The sequence below is a fragment of the Apus apus genome, chromosome 3, assembly GCF_020740795.1.
Source record: "Apus apus isolate bApuApu2 chromosome 3, bApuApu2.pri.cur, whole genome shotgun sequence".
NCBI classification, from domain to species: Eukaryota; Metazoa; Chordata; class Aves; order Apodiformes; family Apodidae; genus Apus; species Apus apus.
The window spans coordinates 34,634,467-34,657,214 of NC_067284.1; the positions used below are offsets into that span (position 1 = coordinate 34,634,467).

General features: G+C 37.0%; 1 protein-coding gene across 8 annotated transcripts in view; it reads right to left on the reverse strand.

The window, feature by feature from the left end:
- The window catches only part of EYA4 (EYA transcriptional coactivator and phosphatase 4), a 153,281-nt gene that overhangs the window by 118,524 nt on the left and 12,009 nt on the right, over nucleotides 1-22,748 (reverse strand). For all 8 annotated transcript variants that reach the window (XM_051614659.1, XM_051614658.1, XM_051614655.1 and 5 more), the window contains exon 2: nucleotides 15,072-15,172. In XM_051614659.1, coding sequence (XP_051470619.1) covers nucleotides 15,072-15,104 — 33 coding nt within the window. In that variant the 5' untranslated portion in view covers nucleotides 15,105-15,172. The remainder of the gene's footprint in view (nucleotides 1-15,071; nucleotides 15,173-22,748) is intronic.

Genomic DNA, 22,748 nt, shown 5'->3' on the forward strand with positions numbered 1-22,748 from the left:
ACACCAATTAACACATTGTTACCAGAGACTGACTTAAAGTTTCCAAAAGCTTTATTTTTCACCATGCAACAATCATTGAAGGGATCTCTAAGGACTGCTGTATCAAATCTCAAATCCATGCAATCACACCATGTATTCTATACTGTGTGTTTTTACTATGCCAAATAGGGACACAGGAGTTCCTCCTCTTTGAGAATGATGAGGAAATACTCTACCTGGGGCTGTTTATTCCACAGCCTTCAAACCCCATCACCTCCTATAATTACACTAATTACAGACACCCTACAGAATTAGCTAGGTTGGATTTTGTTTTTCCTTTGTGGTTCTCTGTAACTCATTCTTTACATCAGTTTCTCTAAATAGCCAATATAAATACATAGTGGGAATTTACAGGTATGAGCTGGACCCCCCCACACCATTACAACTCAAACAGGCACAGTCAGATCTCAAAAAATTGCCAGATTTTCTCTTATCCTTAGTCTAAATTTGTTGAAGTGACAAACATGTCCAGTATGAACTACATAACACTGGCACATAAGGTGAGTACACCTGTTAATCCCACTGCATAATACAGTGGTGGCGGGTCTGTAGGGTTTGTTTTGGTGATCACGTGTTTTGGTTTCTTTGTTTACTGCTCCTTTGGGAGCCAAGAATTTTCTTCAGAATTAGCATGTTTACTGGCTGATCAAAACTCAGTATTTAAAACATTAACACATTTCAGTACTTAAACAGTGACTTCTGCTGGAAATGTAACATATGTTTAAACTGATTCATTAAAAAATACCTTCAAACTATTTCCACTAAATTTTATACATTAAAATATTTATACTAATAGCAAGTGTGAAAAGGGCATTTCTTCATATGATATGGGGAGCTTTTAATCCTCAAGCCACCTCTTCCCTTGCATGCAAGCAAAGTTAAGTTAAATATAAGTGGAGAACAGTACTCCAAAAAAGGGAAGAATCTACTGTAAGAACCTGGTGGTCCTAATTTTGCTCTATGATTTCTTTCCTTCAAAGAGAGTTTGCAAAATATTCAAATCCCAGGGAAGCAATAACTCTTCAGCCAGAAAGTAATACTGGTGTTAGGCACTTAGTCTGCTGTTCAATATATAAAGTAATAATGCTTTGATAAAGATGACTACAACTATTCAAAAGAGCCAAATGTTAAATGAATGGGGGCAGGTTTAACTGATGGCAGAAAATTGTCTATAATATTTCTGTTTAAAACCACACAATTTCAGATTATATACATTGTATTGTTGGGTAGGTTTAAATCCTGTAAATTTATTATTTTAAATATACGATGCCATATTATCAGTTTAAACCAGTTCATAATCTATGGTCATTTATATAAGTAACGACAGTCACAGTTATCAAAACTAGAAGACTTTTGCTGGAATAATAACACTTATGTTTCCCATTTAATACTTATTTTCTGCTAACTATAAATGTTTGCTTAGCTCATATTCAATACATATAAAAATTAGTCATTTATCCATAATTATAAAAACAGGCGACTGTGCACTTAAATGTAAGTCTTTAGAGTATCTAAATCTTGTCAAAATTCAAGGACTTGATTCTTTATGAGGGCAGAAAATGGATGCCATCATCTACTGGAATTATATTATAAATCTTTTGGTAGTAAGACCGATGTTGGATGTTTTTCAAAATGTACTGACTGGAGACAGGATCCAGGATTTGCAGACATACAATAGGACTACTAATGAACCTTAGACTGCTATTCATCATAAACTAGATTCTGGAAAAAAAATTGCCTTCTCCCGAAAGGTTTATTCAAATATACTTAAAGCAAAGTGAGCTTGTACTGAAAAAAAAAAAAAGAAGAAAAAGACCATTTCAAAACACCACCCCCACTAGCTCCTAAATGCATTGCTAAAGAAATTGTTTTGATTTTTTTCTATGTAGATTACTTTATTCTCTTAAAGTACAGGAAGACAGAAAGATGGTTGACTTGAGTAGATGCAGTATTTCCCACGCTTTCTTAGTGAAACACCTACAACAGCTATAAAGTAGAGTAGAGTAGAGTAGAGTAGAGTAGAGTAGAGTAGAGTAGAGTAGAGTAGAGTAGAGTAGAGTAGAGTAGGAGTTGGAAAATATCCTTCTGGTTGAGTCCAACCATAAATGTAATGCTCCCAAACCATGTCCCTAAGCATCACACTGCCAAGTCTTTTAAATACCTCCAGGGACAGTAACTCCACCACTTCCCTGGGCAGCCTGTTCCTGTGCCTGACAACCCCTTCAGTTATCAACATTTTCCTAATATCCAATCTAAACCTCCCCTGGCACAAGTTGAGGCCATTTTCTCTTGTCCTGTTGCTTGTTACTTGGGAGATGAGACCAACCCCCATCTCACTACAATTTCCTTTCAGGTATTTGTAGAGAGTGAGTAGGTCTCCCCTCAGCCTCTTGTTCTCCAGGCTTAATGACTCCAGTCCCTTCAGCCACTCCTATTAAGATCTGTGCTCTAGAACCTTTGCCAACTTCGTTGCCCTTCTTTGGACATGCCCCAGCACCTCAATGTCCTTTTTGTAGTCAGGGAGGCAAATGGAACCCTTTAATGCTAGTTGTGCCATGGTGATTTATGTTTCTCTGCACCAAAATAGCAATTCTCCTTTGTTACATATGACTTGCATGCATACTGGGCAGGGCAAGCACAGCAGTCATCTCCTATATCCTAGCACATTCTGCCATTAAAATTATGTGTAATTAATAGCTTCCTTGAAGCAACTAAGAAAAGTACAATAAACACGAAAAAGCTGAAGGATGGTTGCAAGGCCACACAGCATCTAGGCAGATATGCATCCTTTCAGTGGAAGACAGGGCCAAATACTACACACTGCACAACACCTTTATTGCAGTTTCAGTATTCCCTTCTTAGTAATGCAGAATAGTTTTGTCAGTTTCAGAAATGAGAAAATTATTTATTTCATAATTTTATTTCCATTTGGAAGGCAGCTACAGCTTCTTTTTATTGCTAAGATTAATCTTTTCTCCACTTCTCCCTTTTAATCTGACATCATTAAGTTTACAACTTACAGGGTATTATAACCTCACAGTATGTACAATGTGATGTCAAACAGGAAGCCCTGGGAATGATGCCAAGACGATTTTCAAACCCGAAAGTTAAACTGTTTACACTCCCCTGAGAGAGAAGATTCTTATGAAATACAAGGGTAGATAGAACGAAAAAAAATTAAGGCAGCTAGAGAAACTCCCTTCACAATTGGGTATCTGTGCCCCTAATGAGCTTCAAGATTTTTATTATGGTCTGATAGTCTGAGACAATTTTTTGGTTAAAATTTAAGCTCAAAAGCCACCACTGAGCAGCAACAGAATAACAGGGTCTGGTTCTACCATTCCCTCCCAGAAAACAGTAGTAAAGGATGTGTGAATACTGGGAACAGATCAGGTTAGCTCCAAACATCAGAGGATGTTCCATGAGCCTCCCCAGGACAAACGTAATTTCATTTTTCAAGTAGTACTCAGTCATGGCACTTTGATGTTTTGTTGCAGCAGCAGCACTGAAAAATATAAATCATGAAAAGTAAACACAGTTGCTGAATGAAACCAGCAGCCAAGGAGCCCTGTCTGAACATTTCTACTGCATTATTCACCCCAGCAGGCAGCCACACTGCAGTTCACATTTCTGCATCACTATGTACTTGGGCTAAGTATACTCACAGTCGTGATTTAGACATTTGGATACTCTCTTCTCCCCAATGAATGCTGTTTTCCATCTTTTGCTATCTTTCAGCATTAAAAATTTGCAAAAAAAAATTAAAAAAATTCACCCATAAAATAAAAATCCCTATTTATGCTTTCAATTGAAAATCTCAGTGAAAACATAAATCTATCAAAAAGAACTGAGCTACGTATTACAGATGGTAGGAATATTATATGTTTAAATAAGATGAGGAAGGGTTTCACTTTTCACCTATGAAACTTAGCCATGTTCTGTGTCTGAGTATAATTAATGAAGAAACAACATTGTGTCTCAACAGTACACTGTATAGAGTATTTGTCATACACAAATGGGAGTATGGACAACACTTCCCACGCTTCCTGTATGTTGAGAATAATATGTAAAACTGCCAATGCCAGTGTCATTCTGCACTTCAGACACTGTTTCTGATCTATCCACTACGACCCTCTCTCTTTAAAGGAATTAACATGTGTCATTGCTACAAGAGCCTTGCCTCTAAAGAGGTGAGAAGTTACAGCAATTCCAAGTTGTCATCCTATTTCAACAAAATAAGTAAACTCGTTGATGTGTTCCATTTTAGCTAAGAGTCACAGTGCAGCCTTGCCTAGAAATAATTAAACTGGAAGAATTCCCTCCAGTCCAAGAGGCCAGGTAAGTAGCACTGCATAGATGCAGATAGGAACCCATGCAAATCATGCAGGGCCAAAATTCCCAAACTGAGTCTCTTAATTTGAACAATAGCTTAAAAATACTACTCATGAAGAAAAATAAATTTAACTGTATTTTCTTCCTCTCACTACTCAGGGAGTGGCTCAACTGGAATAAGACAAAGACAGTTTGCTGGAGGGACACTGGCTACTAATAATGGTGATAAGGTTTCAAACTCCAAAAAGGTAAATGCCAATTCCATAGCTTCATAAAGGGGAGATTTCCAGTGGGGTTTATCAGCTATGTTGTATTTTTAATTTATTTTATTCTTTCTTTTTCCTGAGTTATGGTGTACTCAACACGATTGTTTTCAAAAACACACTCTTGATTAGACTGGATTGTAAATGTTTACATTTTCTCTCATCTTTCTCTAAAACTCTGCTAGCAGCAAGTATAATTTTTGAACACTGCAAAGCACTCAGCTGAAAATTTCAGCTGTTTCAAAATCATTCCTGGTTAGACACTGCATCCCATATTCACTAAACACCTCAAGAGTGTCCCTTGAGACTGCTGGAAATTGGAGGAGGACAGCTAGTAGGTCAGCTCCTGCTCTCAGGATATGACAGATGGGTTTCTGTAACTGGTGATTTTGAAGAAGTCATGCTTCAGCCCTTTTATAAGCAGCTGGCATCCTTTCTTTTCAATGCATGGCACGTTAAGTGAACCCAGACAGCAAAGAATACAGCTCTGCCCCTCGGATAATTACAGCTATTTGTTAGCTTCACGGTCTTACAGGTGAACTGGGTGAATTTCACAGTATGATTTGCTGCACAACACATCTGCAGAACTGAGAACAGGCTCTTCATTAACATGAGAAATTAACTAATCCATGAAGGAATAAGAAGTACAAGCTCGCTGACCATTATAATCTGCTTTTTATCATTATGTATTTTAGCATGTAGGCCACACCAAGATTTCCTTGTCTGACAAAATATACAATTTCCCATACACCACAGAAGACAAAAGTAGCAATTAGTACAATCTAAACGTACCTCGTTTTCTCCTGTCTTTTTTAAGTGCTCACATAAGCTCTGTGCGCAGAAGGTCTGCTTGACACCCTGCTGATAGTTTTTACACAACTGGTAAATTCTACAGCTGCATGATGCAGAAATAATTATGTTGGGATCAGGCTCTATATATGTACTCTATTTTTGTGGACAAAAAAAGAAACATCAACAGATTAACAACAGCTGCATGGGTACTGAATGTGTAAAAAACCAATATTCTAAATAATTCTAAATCTTTTATCAATACATAGGTATTGAGATAAAAATATAAAGCAGATCTGTAGACTTTCCAAACCTCCCAACTGCAAACAAATAAGTGACTTCTTCAAACCTGATTATATCTGCCAGGTTGCCCTCTTAGGCAATTATTCAAAGTCTTACTTATAACTGCTCAACATCAGGACTTTCAACAGGGGTCTTTATAAGGGTAATGTCCAAAACTGAAGACATCCAACAGCACTGGAAAAGCAGCTGAAGTGTACCATTATTACTGTAATACATCTGCTACCGTGCACATATTCTAAAATACAGTTTAAATTACATTAACTTAGAGATTTTCAGTAAACAGCTCAGGATAAGGGTCTCAAAACATTAGCTAATTCTACCCTGTTTAAATTAAAATTAAGATATTACTTCTACTTGACAAGTTCAGGCAAATTTGACTTGCTGAGGAAATCTTACTAGTATGTGTTTACTTTTGTCAAAATTAAGTACTACTGAACTCTAGTACCAACAAGAAATCACTGAAGATTTTACAACTGATCAACCAATGATGCATTACATAACTGCCCCTGGTCCTACAAAGACTTACCTCCTCTACTGCTAATTTCCATTGTCCAGTTATTTCCAGATTAAATTTAGCACCTTGCAAGAAAGACATAAAAATTTATTTCAATTAATTAAACTCTGGATTCCTTGACTTAAAAGCAAGTCATACATGAAACTTAGTAAGGTATCAACTCCTTGGAAGCCTATGATTCTCACTTGTGATGCCCTGAAGAGTATGGTTGAAATTGTCATTTACTACCTTCCAATACATGAAAGGGGCATGTAAGAAGGCTGGGGAAGACCTGTTCACAAGGGCATGCAATGACTGGACAAGGGGTAATGGTTTTAAGATAGAAAAGGGTGGATTTAGATTGGACATTAGGAAAAAGTTGTTCTTTACTATGAGGGTGGTGGATCACCAGAATGGGTTGCCTAGACAGGTGGTGGAGACCCCATCTCTGGAGCCATTCAAGGTCAGGCTTGATGGGACTCAGAGCAATCTTTTCTCATTGGAGACGTCCCTGCTTATTGTAGAGGAGTTGGACTAGATGACCTTTAGAGGTCCCTTCCATCCCAAAACATTCTATGATTCAATGATCGTTCAAATCTCTGTATACAGCTTTTTCTTTCACTACAGGAAAGCACATTAAATGCTTCTGATTAGAATTTTTACCAGTCTCAAACATAGACAGAAATATCTTCTCTGTCCATTGCCCAGACACAGCTCTATCATCTACCAGTGTCAGCAAAAGAACACACTTGAGTCAACCGGTGAGTCCTATTGCATTTGAGACTCGGGCTAATTGAAAAGCACCTGTACAAAGCACTGGACCTTCTTCCCTCTTTCTTCTTTTTCCTCTTTTATTTCGCTTTATGCAACACACCTGGAAAATGGGAAAACCTCTTGACTCCACTGACCTAGGTTTTCCAGGGTGACAAAATTTTTTTTTAAAAAATCTTCCATTTCAGATGCTGGTTTTTAAGCACTACAGGACTATAGACCTTTTCAGAGTATTTCTCAGCCCTGATGTTAGTTGACAAATGACAAGCACTCAGCTTAACAGTGCCTCTGTTTAACAATATTATGGTCTGGTTTTGCTTTAAATACCATGCAGCCAGTGTCAGGATGCAGTTAAAATAAATACAAAGAGAGATACGATAAACTAGGGGGTTTTTGCCACATTTAAGAAAAGGCTTGTTCAGTCAGCTCTGGTCTTGGCTGAAACAATTTGAGTTTCTCACCTAGAAGTTGCCTTTATAGGAACACAAAACTGTTGGCTTTCAGCTGCAATGCTGCTTCATATTTGGGTTGGTGGACCTCTTGGACTAAAGCCCAATTGATCACTGCTGAAGTCCAAGTGCTGGCCTGCTGCAAAAATGATGTTCTCATCTGTTACCAGGTGTTGCTTTCAGAAGCATGGAGGATGAACCAATCTTAAAACAAATTATTTTACTAATTAATAAACAATAAAAGCAACACAATTTTTACTTTTTTTTTTTCAATGAGATCATCTGAGACAAGTTCTACCTTAAGTTATATTATGGCAAAACTATTTCCATTTACTATAGCCATAACATTTCAACACTTCTAACTTTTCTTCCTTTAAATTGCTAGACATTTAACCTAATAAAAAAGAAGTCAAATATATGACTGTGGTTTAATGGGTTTGCATGTGCCCAATGTTTTTTAGACATACTTTATAAAATATGAAATTAGACTCTTCATCTGGTGTCATTTTATTATTTGAAACTGTAACACTTTTTCCTGTCATTCTTCTCTTTTTTAATAGGAGTTGACTTGCAAATCAAACACTCATATAATGAGGTAGAGCTCAGAGAAAAGTTACTACAGGGAGAAGACAGAAACCATGAGTGTTATATGATTCTGAACAAATATTAGGTATAGCCACAAATCATTCAGAAGTATTTGCTAATAAAATATTTCTGAAATTATTGGTTTTATTTTGTACAGGATTTCCAAGTCCTTTCCAGAAAAGTATTTAAGCACATGCCTAACTTAAAGCACATGAGAAACACCATTTATTTCAGTAGGCTTAATCACATCCCTTAAGTCCCACACATTCTTCAGCACACTGCTGCACTTGGACATTTTACAATAATCAAATGAGAATAAATGAAATATATGTTTAGTGTAATTCATACTTCTCAAGTGAAAATGAAGGCATGGTCATTTAACAGTCATGAAAGTACTAGGCGTTTAGCCTTACAAAATGAAAGGGCTAGATAAGACTGATTCAGTGTCATATTGTCAAATATTTTGTGTGCATTACAGAACTCTGACCCCTCTTTACTGAAGAAGAAAGTATTTCTGCACGTTAACATCACCTGAACACTGCCAAAATCAGAAGTCTAAGCTGATTTACAATCACTCTCCTAAAGAAATTACTATATTATCGTTTTGCATTCACAGAAAGGATTGACATAGACATCCTTGGAAATTTCATGAGTCATTCTAAGCTAAAATACAATGTTAATACTATCAATTAGCAGCAGAGCATTTATAAATCTATAAATTTAAATGCTTGGAAAATTATTTTATCTTACGAGAAAATCCACCTAAAGAGCATGAAACACGTCTCAGATTCCAATTACTTAATATTTAGAATCATCCTTTGTAGGGAGAGACAGTAACTTTTATTAGACGGGCTCATGTTCCAAATCTTATGTATACATGCACATATACAGATCTTTTCTTAGGTGAATATGCCCTTGATGATGCTCCAAAGGTCTAAGTTGGGCCAGTTTTCAGGCCTTGAAAATGAGGTTTTGTACCTTCAAGTTTTTTTCCTTTTTTTTTTTTTTTTTTTTTTTTTTCCTCCTAGTAATATTATCTGTTCTAACTGAATTGAACTATATGATCTTTAGGGTTCTTTCCAACCCTAGCCATTGTATGATCTCTAAAATTCCAGTCTAGGGCCTCTCTGGAGCCAGGAATACCTTTCATAACAAGCTATATAGTAGTTATGTGTCAGTCCTTGTCAACGCTCCAAGGACAGTATGTGACAACAGAACATAATTCTTTTATTGGTTTCCCTTATTATTAAACGTGGCCTATACAATGCCCTTCCATTTAAACTTCTGATACTGACTAAGACACATCTCCCAGGAGACAGATGGAGAGTTGAACCCCAGGAGACGTGACTGTGACAATGACAGGAACATTTCTGTCTGCCAACCCCTCTTCTCACCCTATCTGTCAAGGTTACAAGCTATGGACATTATTCCATTGCTTTCTCTTGGATATTTTTTTGAGAGGTTTTCTATTTAGGTTTTAAAGAAAACTGCTTTCTAATCATAATTCTAATTAACTCAGAAGGACATGCAAATTTCTATTACGTGTGTGTCAACAGTGAACATTTGTATCTTTGAGAAATGTTAAACTGTATTTTCCCAATGATACACAATTTGTAGGAAACTGATCAGCCCAGTTTATTCCATGTGCTAAAACACAATATCTGCTCCTGAGTCTTGTCGCTTTTGGTCTGTCCTATTTGGTAAATGGGAAAAAATAAAACACATACAGAACTATTAATGTAGTTTGTAAAAAAACACCTTCAAATTTAGCACTGGTGAATTATGGTATAGAAATGACAGAATGCTGAACTGGTAGAAAGCAAAGTAATTAGAAAAACTCATTAGGTGTTTGCAGAGGTTGTCATGCCATTTGTAAAGGTCTTGAAGCAGGGAGAGAACAACAGTGTTGTTTCTGCCTCAAATTCCTATTAGATTACAGAGAAGGAATGATGGTGCTACACTTTATTCTTGAATCACTGTAGTTCAAAATAGGTAATAATTGTGGGTCATCTCCTGCAAGCCATCGCTCTGTGCCAAATTCTGTGACTCTAGAAATGGGGTAATAAAGCAGCTAAGCAACTCTCAAAAATGCTCTGAAATATACCTTGGAAAAGACACGCTGGCTTTCACTTACTTCAACTGACTTTAGATTATGGCACTTTTCTTCAGTGATTACTTTTAGTTAAAAGCAAATAACCACTCACTAAGACAACTATTTTTTGCTTGCTGAACCCTTAATTTCTTCAGAAGGTACTCGTTTACTGATACTTAATAGAGTTATTTGCTTTCAGAACAGCGAAATATTTGTGCATACTGCCTGCATTTCATGACCAGAACCCAGACTAGGTAACTTCCAGAGTTCTCTTTCAACCAACATTGCTAATTTGACAAGATTAACTGCCTCTAATATTCCAAGTCCTACAAATATTGCTGTCACAGAGATCAGAACCACAGTATTCTATGTTGTGATACAGAACAGACTTCTGAAGTATGACTGACATTTAAAGCAGTATTTTTCATTTCATTGAAATGAGCTTCAGCCAAAGTTCCCAAGTGAGGCTGCCCACCCCAGAGCAGGAAGACTAAACGCTGCCAGCACAAGGGCTCATGCGACAGAGAAGTAGCTACAGCTGAAGAGTGACCTGCAAGGGGCGTCACATCTGACACTTTCACACATTAAAACAAAACAAAAACGGGGAAACAACACTGTCCCAAACAGTTGCCAGGGGTTGTTCAACTGTAAGCAAGGCAGAAACGCAAGTAATAGATCTGATAGTCTGTACAATCTGATGAAAAGCAAGCAACTTACCGAGGGCAGAACGGAGATGATCGTCCAAACATCACAAACGTGAAAACCTGCTCATTCAGGTTTAGCTTCACATCTGCTACTGTCCTGTCCTACAGCATTGCAATCTATTGTTTAATTCTAGGATAAAATGGAGTAATCTAAATATGCACACTGTTATATAAAGGGACCAGGGGATGAAATTACACCAGTTTCTAATAAGGCCCTTTGAAACCCTAAACTACCAAGTTAGCAGCCAAATTATTTTTCTTTTACTAATACATATTGAACAGCAAATAACAACTAGAAGAAGATAAAATAAAGAGCATAAAACTATAGCTCTCAAAATCCTATGTGTGTTTGCTATACCAATGCACAACAGAGGACTACTTAGGTGCTAAACATTTGTCATTTTATAAACCATTTCCAAGATCAGTCTCAAAAAGCATTTGTCTCCCAACTGCTAGTTTCCGCATAAATACAAGATCAGTAAGGTTTCCTTCTCTCCCATTTAAAAACTAAAGAGAAGAATTTTTAACACACATCTTTTGAAGAAAGTACATCTAGTAATTGAGTAAAAAATTAGCGTATATATTTTGAAGGATAGCAATAATGCTAACATAAAATCTAATGTGTTTTATTATATTTTGCACATTATTATTTTTTTTTTTTAGGGTGTATGAAGTCATGGCTATTAAAACTCCATTTTTACCTAGCTACATCTGTCCATGTAAAACCAATTTATGTGGCTTTAAGTATTCTTTTACTTGGTAAGTAGCAGCCTGCACATGCTGACAGACATCACACCAGAAGATAAAAAGGACCATTTGGTTATTTTATTCTGTCTGTGAGATACATGTCTTACTATTTTCTTCTTTTTCTTTCAGAATACTATAAACTGAATATTCCTATCAATGAAGAGGAAATTTCCTTCCTATGCATGGATAAGTAAGCGTATTCTGCATCTGAATAGGAAAGAAAAAGAGAGTTGAGAGGTCTTTAGGAACAAAACCTTCTGCCATCGAGGGTACAGTGCCATGATGAGCCCCAGCCTGCTCCACACCAGCTGCAGGAACCCACTGGCTCTCAGCTGCACCCGATGGATCCCAGCTCTCCTCTGTGTCAGGTAGTAACTTACATAATTTTCCTGGTGATCTTCAAAATAGAACTATTTACCTATGCAGTTGTGTGTGAAGGCAGGAAAACCAAAGTATAATAAACTTTACTCTGGTTGTGACTCTTTTTATCACTGTATGATGCCAATTAAGGCTCTATTCCCCCACTTCTGCCACACCAGACTGGGAGTGAGAAGGCAAAGGAAAGGGAGCACAACAGATTGCCCAGTACAAAGGCTCTGTGGAATGACAAGCAGGCAAGGAGACTAACTTCTAGTCAGTCAGTGCGTAACAATTTAAATTGTAGCAGGGGCAAGGTATTTACTAGAATTAAAAATAGGAAAAATAAATAAACTACTGATATAATGCAATAAATGGTGTATATATTACATCTAATCAAGCTGGCATCTCAGAAAACATGGCAGCTGCTCAATTCAGTCAAATCCAATTCTTCATAGGCTCAGAGAACAGGGGTGCACTTAGATTTCTGAAGCAGCATGTGGTAATGAAGTCACCACTCTGAGAAAAAAGTGGACAAGTTTATTTCTTATGGGGCAAGAGGGATGCTGTGGAATTGCTCCTAGCTATGATCACATGAGCTTCACCTGACTATGATCTAGTTTAAGATAGGAATCATAGAACCAATGGTTTCTCATTAGTATATTTTAAAAGAATAGAAGACAGAGTAAACAACAAAATCTTGAGTTAAAACAGTAATAGTGATCTCAGAATTAACCTTGTTCACTTAACCAGGGAAATTAACTCAATAAAGGAATCTCTCTATTCAGAAAACTCAACTGTCCATCAAACATACCATTCAACAGCAAGCACCCTCCTGACCTATCTAGGTTGCAGAGACAGACGATCTTTCACGTAACCAAGGACTAGAATATTCGAGGCAAGATGCCAGCACAAGTTTGAACACAGGTCTTGCATTCATGCTTATTTACACAATCTATGCTTGGAGCAGCAACGGATAGATCCTCAGGCTCCTCCAATTTCGATTATCTAAATTTTATATGACCAGCTCCCAGAGAGGAATTCTGAAGACAGAATGAAGTACCTAGGTTCCTTGAACATGTCAAGAACCAGAAATCCAAAATGATGAGCAGAAACTGCCTAGAGCTAACCAGTACAAAACACATTAACCACTGCAAAACACCAGGGCATACAAACAGAAGGGCTGTAGAATATAGATCTGACACTTTCCTAGAGCTCAAGCCATGAAAGCCTCAGCTAGAGAAGAACCTCTTCAGCCTGGGATCTCTCACTTACTGTCCTGCCCTGTGGCTTTTAAAGAACTAAGCCAGAATCACTATTTTCTTCTTTAAAACTTGATGGTGAGAGGAGTTTAATCATGATGTAATAGTGAAAAAGCATTTGAAGTAGGGAAATGAAGGTTCAGTACCTGCTTCAGGGCCTCACACTGCAATTCCTTTTCCCAAGACAGTGCCTAATGCCTACATGAGATCTTAGTTTGGGTGCACACCCGAACTACAGGAGTGATGAAAGGGGACTGTTACCACCCATTACGATGAAGTTCTGCCACTGTTCACCACAGAATAAGATTAATAAACTCTTGTCTCGAACCACAATTTTCTGTGACACTAATAGCGTAAGGACAGCAAATTGTACCTCCATATGCAAGACAGCACAGATTCCACCTCAAATTGTAATCTTCAGGACTGTTCTCACATATTAGCATAAAGCTATGTAGCAACTATGAAAAATACTACAAAAACTAGACTATGATAAGGTATTAAAATGGCTACTAAAATATGCATTTATCAGGCATCCAGTGGTGCAAAAACATTTTAACTACTATGAAAATCTATTTTAGCACTAAGCTAAACTGGCTTAATCCGCTTCCTATTAAACAACCATACTATGCGTAGTGCACAGAATAATTGTTTCACAGACTATGAGAGAACAACTTCTGCTTAATATTTTATGACCTTTATAAAATGTTATTAAATTATGAAGCCACGTAGCTTTTACATGCTCTCAAGTTTTGGTTGGGAACAGTTTAAATACATAAACATCTGCAGCTGTCCCAAGTAGTGCCACCATGGTGACTTGAGACACCGTTAAGACTTTCCAGTTCTGTACCATTTTAAATTAGCAATAAAACTCTGGTCCAAGATAAAGTCTCAGATACGAGCTATCCAGTCAGGAGCAAAGTACCCCCTATTAAAGAAAATTACTGACATTTTAAAAACACATGCAGCTCTTCTCAGTTCCTTGCACTTGTTACCTATAAAAGTCTCTGCTATAAAAAATATATTTAAACTAGTTTATTACATGGATAACCTCTTTCAGCACGTAAGAAACAGAAATATGGAGTCCCTTTACTGATATTTAGTACACCGAGACCTTAGCTGAGACTCATGGGGATCATGGTACTCGCAAAATCTGCCAGTACTGTGACCACTAGAAATTAAGGTGTTAAAATCAAAGCAAACACTTCAGATGGCAAGTCCAGCCAACTTCAAACTTGATTGGAGCATGCTGCCTCCTCAGAACTGCAGCCTGGTGGCAAGGAAATGTGAAGACCACATCATTCAAGGAAAGGAAAAATTAGAAAGGAAAAAGGAGAAGAAATGTCCCCCCTGTTTTCCCCAACTATTTCATCAATGACAGGGGACTCTCCCTCTTACACAGGATGGGAAGATTTACTGCCAACTCTCACAGTCCCCTTGAAATCCAAGAGTCCTGAAACAATTGTACATCATCTACTGCAGTCTGACCATCTGAAATGTCTTGTTTGCATTTTTGGTAATTCTTGCTTTAACAAAACCGGCACAACACTATGGATTTACATTTTGATACAATTATTTGAACAAGGCACATCACTGTGCAAGTTTTTAACACTTTGTTCTTCCAGCAAACCTTAATTGCATTCATCAGGCTTCCAACAATTCTAATTCTGCAAAATCCTATGTAACTATGGTATTTTACCTTCAACAGGTAAAAAATAAGATTAAAACCACTCATTTCATGTATGAGTTAAGAAAAGGTTTGAACCTAAAAGCTCAGCAGCTTTCCCCAGATCTTACTATAATTCTCAAATCTGAAGTAAAATCCCTTCAAACACAACTTGAACAGAGTTTAGTGTATCCCATTCAGTTTAGCACCATTTGTACTTACTGACTGTTCACCTAGATCCTGAGAGTCTTCCATGGAGGTTATTCACCTTTTTTTCTCCCACAGGCAGAAATAATCTTCCCTTCAACTTACAGCTCAGTAGTCTAAATTAAAAAGAAGAGGAAAAAAGAACATGTAAGTCTGTGGTCCTCACTTCTCAGGCAAAATCTGCAATAAACAAAGATCCTGAGGCCATGGTTTCACTAAAATCAGCATCAAAGTTCCCATTGACTTATCTGAAGCCTAATTTAATATAAAATGTTTCAACATCTCCAGTATTATTTCAGGAAGTTATTTAAAATACAGCAACAGAAAGCAGAACACACTTCAGTAACAATTCTTCAACTCCTATAAGAGAATTATGAAAAACAAATGAATAAAAAAGCTAAAATGTTTAATACAGGCAACTGGTTAAGTAGACAAAAAAGGTAACCCCTGGGAGTACATATTAGAAAGACAGTTATAGATTGTTGAACAAAACTGCTTAATACACATTTAATGATAACCTCTTAGTCATTAAGTGTCTGGCAGAAAAAGGTTATTATGCAATTATCAGCATGAAGTCCCCTCTCCAAGGTCCATTAAATTCCTTTAGGATTAAATAAAGTACACAAAGTGGTTTATAACAAGCAGCTCCCTACAAAGTGCTAAATGGCAGACATTACCCTAATTATCTGCTATGTCTAGGTCTTCTCTCATAGGGTGAGTCACTCTCATCAAATATTGAGATCTTCAATACAGAAATTCTATTTTTTAAGACTTCTGCATATGAACGATTATGGTAACCTTAACTATAAAGCCACACAATTACATTACAATTCCCCTTCTCAGAACAGATCCACTTTGGAGTTATGCAAATTTGCATACTTGAGAACAGAACAAGTGCCAGGAATAGTTCATATATGCAACAATTATTAATCAAACCTAGTTTTATTTGTAAAAGAAAACAAAATATATAGTACTGTGTAAACATATAAATTAAGGAACCAAAACAACCTGGATTTATTTATCAACATTACCTGGATTTGTTTATCAACCCCAAAAAAACATAACCTGGGAGTATGCCCTATAACATAAACATATTATGGATCTTTGTTTTAAAATCTGATCAGCAAGCACTTATACTTCATGCTCCCTCCACCCTGCATAAACATTGACTTTACTTACCTGAGGTTAAACACTGTATAGCTCTGTTGGCACACACAAACATTTGAAAGGAACTGGAGTAACACATTCCCACCCACCTTCTCCTGTCAATACCTCTTCCCTTAGTCTGAAGTGCCACTTCCTTGCCATACTTCTGTTTACTTCCCAGAACTCCCAAGCTTTCCTTGCGTTTTGCATTAGTTATTTCCCAGAATATACACACATGCACATTTACAGTGCCAGTCTACCTTCTTTCTAGTCAACCTTTATTTCCCCTTTTTCCTGCCACTGGATTACACCCTCCTGTTTTCCTTCCCTCTTCTCTTAGTTTCAAAAAGATTTTCATCCACATTTTGTTAATTTTTGCCATTCTGTTACATAAGGACAAGACAAATTTCAAGCAAATCATGTTGCATGTATTTCACCATATCAGAAAGCTGGAAATAATTCCTATTTTTCAAAATGGCTTCAGTGTCCTCTCCATTGCCAAGGGATCAAAACATTGATTTCTTCACCCACGATGCCATCACCAAAACAGTAACCATCCTCCCATGGTTTCTCGGTCAACATGGAGACCATACCCTTGTATTTGTAAGAATCTTCTGCAGTCTTTTCCAATGGAGACAAAAGGGGAATTTAACAATAACTATAGGAAAATTTCAGAGAGGAGCCTACCAAGAACAATGGGTATTTTGAGAGAAAGCAGCTCTATATGATATTTTCTGTGGCAGCATCTCACAAAAAAGGCAATTCCAAACACAAAGATGAATTTTCACAATCAATCCTAAAATATTCTATTAATAACTTAAACACAAAATTTAATTTAATGAAGCTTTTGAAGTGTGTGCATGCTCCTGCTTTAGCAAGATAGCCTGAAGAAAGAGTCAAGCACTCCATAGTAAAAGACAAGATTCAGAACAAATTGACTAGTTTCTAAACATCCTGACTGAAAGTCAGTGCCTGGTTGCATTCAACCATTAAATGCTCAAATTCTGTCTGCTGGTCACTGAAGGGAACAGATCCCTCACTTTTGGTGTGAAACTCAACTACAGAGACATACCACAACAGACAGACCCACAGTCGTGTTTCTTTCCATATTGATCATGATCTTAACCAAAGCACACCGAAATCACAAATGGATGTCACATTTTTCCTTAAAAGATAAAGTGTATCAATACTTCAAATACATCCTGACCATGTCAGTCCAACAGGAGTTTTACTATTAAGAACTGCCACATGTGTGTTATGTCCCAAAATTAATGCATCCACTGGAACATGTCACTAAATATGTCTCTTGTATTTGCCTTCTAAAAAAGACCGACCTTCACAAATGTTTAAACTTCCTTTACTGAATTGCAAGACAAAGACAAGTTTGTTTAAATCTTTGCAGAAATACGCTAAGTGTTTTGTCCTTTGCACATATATGCCAAATTATAAGTTTCTAGGGCTCTGTTTTTAATCTTCACAATGCCTCAAGATTCGAATACTCTTACTGGAAATTGAGCTTTTTAAACTAAAAGTCAGAATTAATATTTTGTGAGTAGTCTACCTATCAAGAGCTAAATCCTGCTACATTTTGAGCCCAGTTAAAGCAGCTGACTATAACCAACTACTAACACACTGATTTTTATAATGGCAGTTATGCCAATTGTGCTTATACCAAATCCTTTGGGGTTTAGTTTTATAAATTTGTAAAAGAGGAGAAAAACCATTAGAGAAGTCAGTGATTTAAATAAGACCAACATTACTCACTAATAAAGATATAAAATTAAAGGATAATAGTAACCTCGTGCTGTTTTATGAGGCAATAATCCAGTTACCAATTCAACCTTGTAGTTTATCCCATCAAGAGAAGCAGATTAAAAACAGAGGGAGGGAGGGCACTCTTATCCCTATTATATTGCAAGTGTTTCTAACCAGGTTTAAGTATTTTTAAAACTGTTGTTAAAAAGTCATAAACTCATAGACAAGCCAGAATGAAGAAAAATGCCTGGTTTTGCTCTTGATCCAGTCCTTGCAGATGTGGCTTTAAAACTGATGAAGTGTTTTATGCTCCCAGATAAAAATTTTACCTTTCTAAGAAATGTCTTAATTAGGAGGATTCCTGACTTTCCTCATCAACAAATGCATTTAAATCTAGTTTATTTATTTATTTTTATCTGGGGGAATAAAACACTTCATCAAATTTAAACTGCAACTTCCAGGACTTGACCATGAGAAAAAACATGTGTTTCCTCCCAGAGATACACCCGTAAGTTTAAAAAAAAAAAAAAAAAAAAAGGAAAAAAGAAACACACAAAAACCAAAACAACAACAACACCACCAAACAAAACTAAACAAAAACCCACAAAAAACCAAAACACGACAACAAAACAGAACACAAAAAAAAACCCAAAAATACTTGAGGATCTGCTGCATCCTGCTTTGTAAATGACTGAAAATGTAAGACAGCAAGGATGTGATCTTTCCCTTTGCAATGATTTCTTCATAAAATTAGGACTGAAACAGATAAACAACTAACTAAGGCAGTTTCATTTTCTATAGGATGTCTAACATGATCCTGTGCTGCAACTTTCACAAGCTGAAGACAGAATGTGCAGCTTGGGGATCCACAGGTAAAAGCCAGCCTATTAAAACCAACCTAAAAACCCTTATGTTTCCTAAGAGTATTTCAGAGGCTGCTTCAGGTCCTCCATGAGAAGAACCCATCATCTGGAAGAGGAGTTCAGCCATCAGACAAAAATATTCCTCTCTTTCACTTCAATCCAAAAACTAAGGAAGAAAGTACTCTCTTGGCCCATTTAGAGTTGGTCTTCTTAAGTGAAATTAGAGGGGAGGAGGTCCTCAGTTTCCACCACAACAATTTTCTTCACATGATAATCCCCTTGGGCACACTGTCAGGTTCTTTTATTCTGTTTAACCTGAAGAACATCTACTGAGGTTATATCAAGGTGATGTTCTGACAGTCTAGTACAGGAGCTGCAGGATCCTATTCAGATTTACTTTATTGGTTTTTACATTTTACATTTTGAAATGTATTGATAAGAAGCCTAAACAGAAAGGATGCTACTGTGGTTAACACATTTAACTCACAGCCACAAACAATTACTCATGTCTGTCACAGCCACAGGTTGAGAGGCAAAATGTAAAGTGAGAAGTGGTCACAAATAGACCAATTTCTCATTTTCTAGTGCTCTGCTTCAGAAACCTGTGGTAGCAGAAGTACTTAGTGCTTTTAACTGCAACTGAACATAGGCAGGACATGGAGCAGTAAGGTGCCAACAAATGAGGACAGGCTCCAAGGTCTGACCTCCACCAAGCCTCAGGAGAGGTTCTGTCTGGGTTTGCACCATTCCTAGGGAACATCTGAGGGGAGTGAAGGGCATTTGAGGCACTGTGAAAGGTTATGCGAGGCAGGTAATAAGAAAAGTAATTGATCTAGAATCAGTGCAAGGAACTGACTTGTACTGCAATCTCACTAAATTAGATTATTTCATGTTGTTTGCTTCCCATGAAATTCATTTCTTTGAAAGAACAGCAGAGAGGGTACAGGCAGTAACAAACAGGCATCACCTAACATTATACCATTTCTTACTTAGAAAAACAGTCTTCTAGTTGCATGCATATCACATGAAGTCTCATCTAAAAAAGATAAAATATAACCTAAATTTAAAGGAAACCATATACTGATTTATTAGAATTTCAACTTAGCCTGTATCTACAGTCCGAACCTGTATTTTGGACAGTAAAAACACTGCTTTCTTAGTCCCTCATAGTAATACATTTGGAAAATAAGAAAAATCCATGCCACAGATGAGAAATAACACTCATGTGCTTTATAACCTGTTTCTTCAAAATGCGAGTGAAAGTACTAGCAGGCAAGTCAATAAGAAAAACATACTAAATTAAAACTTTTAAAATAAACAAAATTAGAATCATAGAGCTTTCTAGAAACTGGACATCAGTGCCCATCCATGTTTTGTAGAAGAAGAAGATATTTCTTGTGTTGTAAGGCAAAACGAAAACTCAGCTCTCAACATAATCTCAGAAAAGCTATTGCTTGATATTGTTCTAACTAATTTTAGAACTAATTTATGTGTGTTAAATATCACATATTTATATGTGATATTTACACTATTTTTTTAACTTTGTTGGCTTTTGTGTTTTCTCTTATACAGAAGTTCTGCATTTTCTTGATGGAGCATTAACCCTAATAAAAACAATTCTTCTTTAGTGGAAAACAAAACCAGTAAGAAACACTATAACCTCTATCTATCTTCAAGGGAGAGCGAATTACTAGCAAATTTTAAATACTATAAACATAATAAACATTTAAAAAGGAAAGCAAAGCCATACTGATAGTATGACCCAGTCAGGAACATGCTTTCCTGAGGGGAAAGTGGAAGGTGGAGAGAAATATATGGAATTTCTGAAATACTTTTTAGCTCTCAATTTTTTATTTAACATTCCTTACACTTGCAGGAAGCAGAAGTGCCTTGGGAATCTTGAATGTGTACGAAAGTTTAGCTGAAGTGACTGGCATCTATCTCCTGATATTAAGACAAGTGAAATGAGCCTCCCAAAAAAAAGTCATACTGAATCATAGAAACAAATCTTGCTCCACAGAGAATTAAGGATAATATGGAATACCTGTCTTTCCCTTTCTCATCTTCTAATACTGTTGTGTTTTGTTTTTTTTCCTGAGGCCCACATCTCTAGAGGGTTAGCTATAGCTCTCTTTGGATCACTCTGGTTTCAGTCTGCTTGTTGCAGATGAGAATTTTACCCTTAGGTAAGTTTTAGAGTTTTCTGGAACCTTTTGCAGCATCTTCAGGACCCTCTTCTCCATCTACTAGTGACCTCCAGAACACTGAGCTCCTTCCTGACCCAGGGCCCTGGCACGCAGCTGCGGGCCAGCACACCTTGCCAGCCCTAGGGCACAGCTTATTTCAGCTCCCAACAGTCCCAGTGGTCCCTGGTGGGAGGGAAACCATCTCCACTGGATTTGTGTTCTGCAGATGGATTGCTTAAGTAGTGAAGATCTATTATTCCTTATTTTGAATGATCAGCATTACTCCAGGAGTTCATCCAACAACTCATACAACTTCTGTAGGCTTCTGGGCACAGGTGAATTGCCTGCTGACTGCAACCACACAGACTGTCCTGCTAATCATTTACAGTGAAGAAATACAGGAGGAATTTCCAGGACATGCTGAAAAGGAGATGGACCCAGCCAACTCCTCTGTAAGCAAGAGCCCTTGCTCTCACAGCAAAATACATAGGTGACAGCTAGATTGAGGGGGCTGTGCAGGACATTCTCCAGGACCTGCTCAGCACTCTCATCTCAGCACAGTGTCCAGCATGGATATGCATAAGAACACGCATCTATCTAAACTAGGTATACATTATATATTCTAATATGCATACTGGCTATACAATATATATTCTACCATACACAAAAACCATGCTTATGAAATGAGTATGTTTCAAGCTGCAATGTCAGGTGTTATTAGCACACAAAAAAAGGAAAGAAAAAAAAGAAAGGAATTACGAATAAATCCTGGTGTTCCATCATCATGACACTGATAACCCCAAAGCTCAGATTCACAGAAGAAGGTCTAGTGTCTGTATGTTAGCCCTGCTGGAGATGAAAGAGTGTTTGGTCCTAGTAACACAACTCAGGCATTTCCACATCTTGAGACAATAAAATTATCCATACTGGGTTATCATGTATGTTAATAACAGGGAAGGGGTCTTCAACACCCAGCAGGCTTTTATAGTTCTCTGCTCATCTAATTTCCTTTTTACCTTCTCTCTCCTCTGAAAAATTACACATCTATAAGTGGGACATAATTTGTTGTTTTCATCTTCCTTTCTGAGCATATGAATTCATGCCAGATGTCAAATACAGAAATTAAAACAGACATGATTCATGCCACCCCACTGTAATACACTAAAAACCTGTCAAAATTCAAGTAAAATAATTGGCTTTCATGCCAGTTACTAGACATTTTTTTATACACAGTCTTGCAAATTCTGCATGGTATTTGGTGAACACTTGTGTATTTGTCAGTTTTAAGCAGTTTGGGCTCCTTGAACTCAGTTTCCTTGTGTGGTATTTCTCAACATTTTATTCCAGAAAAATTAAGATTATATTCCCACTCTGCATCAGTTACTTCTAATTTAGAAACAAGTCTTACCATCATAAAACCATTTGATACCAGTCAAAAGCAGGCACCAAGACAAAAAAGTGCAACAACACAGACCATGAGGTTTCTGCATCAGTTAGGTACATAAAACAGGTAAGAAATGCAAAGTCTATGACAAGAGCTCTGCCTGCTATGCCATTATCATAATACAACAAAGCAAGCAGGAAAACAGAAAACCAGGAAGACTTCTTGGCACATGGTAAACAACAGCAAGCATCATATCTCATGTGCTTTAGATAAAATAATACTTCAGTGCAGCATTAATCTCTCTTGCAAAACCAAGTATCAATTTTACAAGTACTCAAATATGGCTAAAACTGACCCC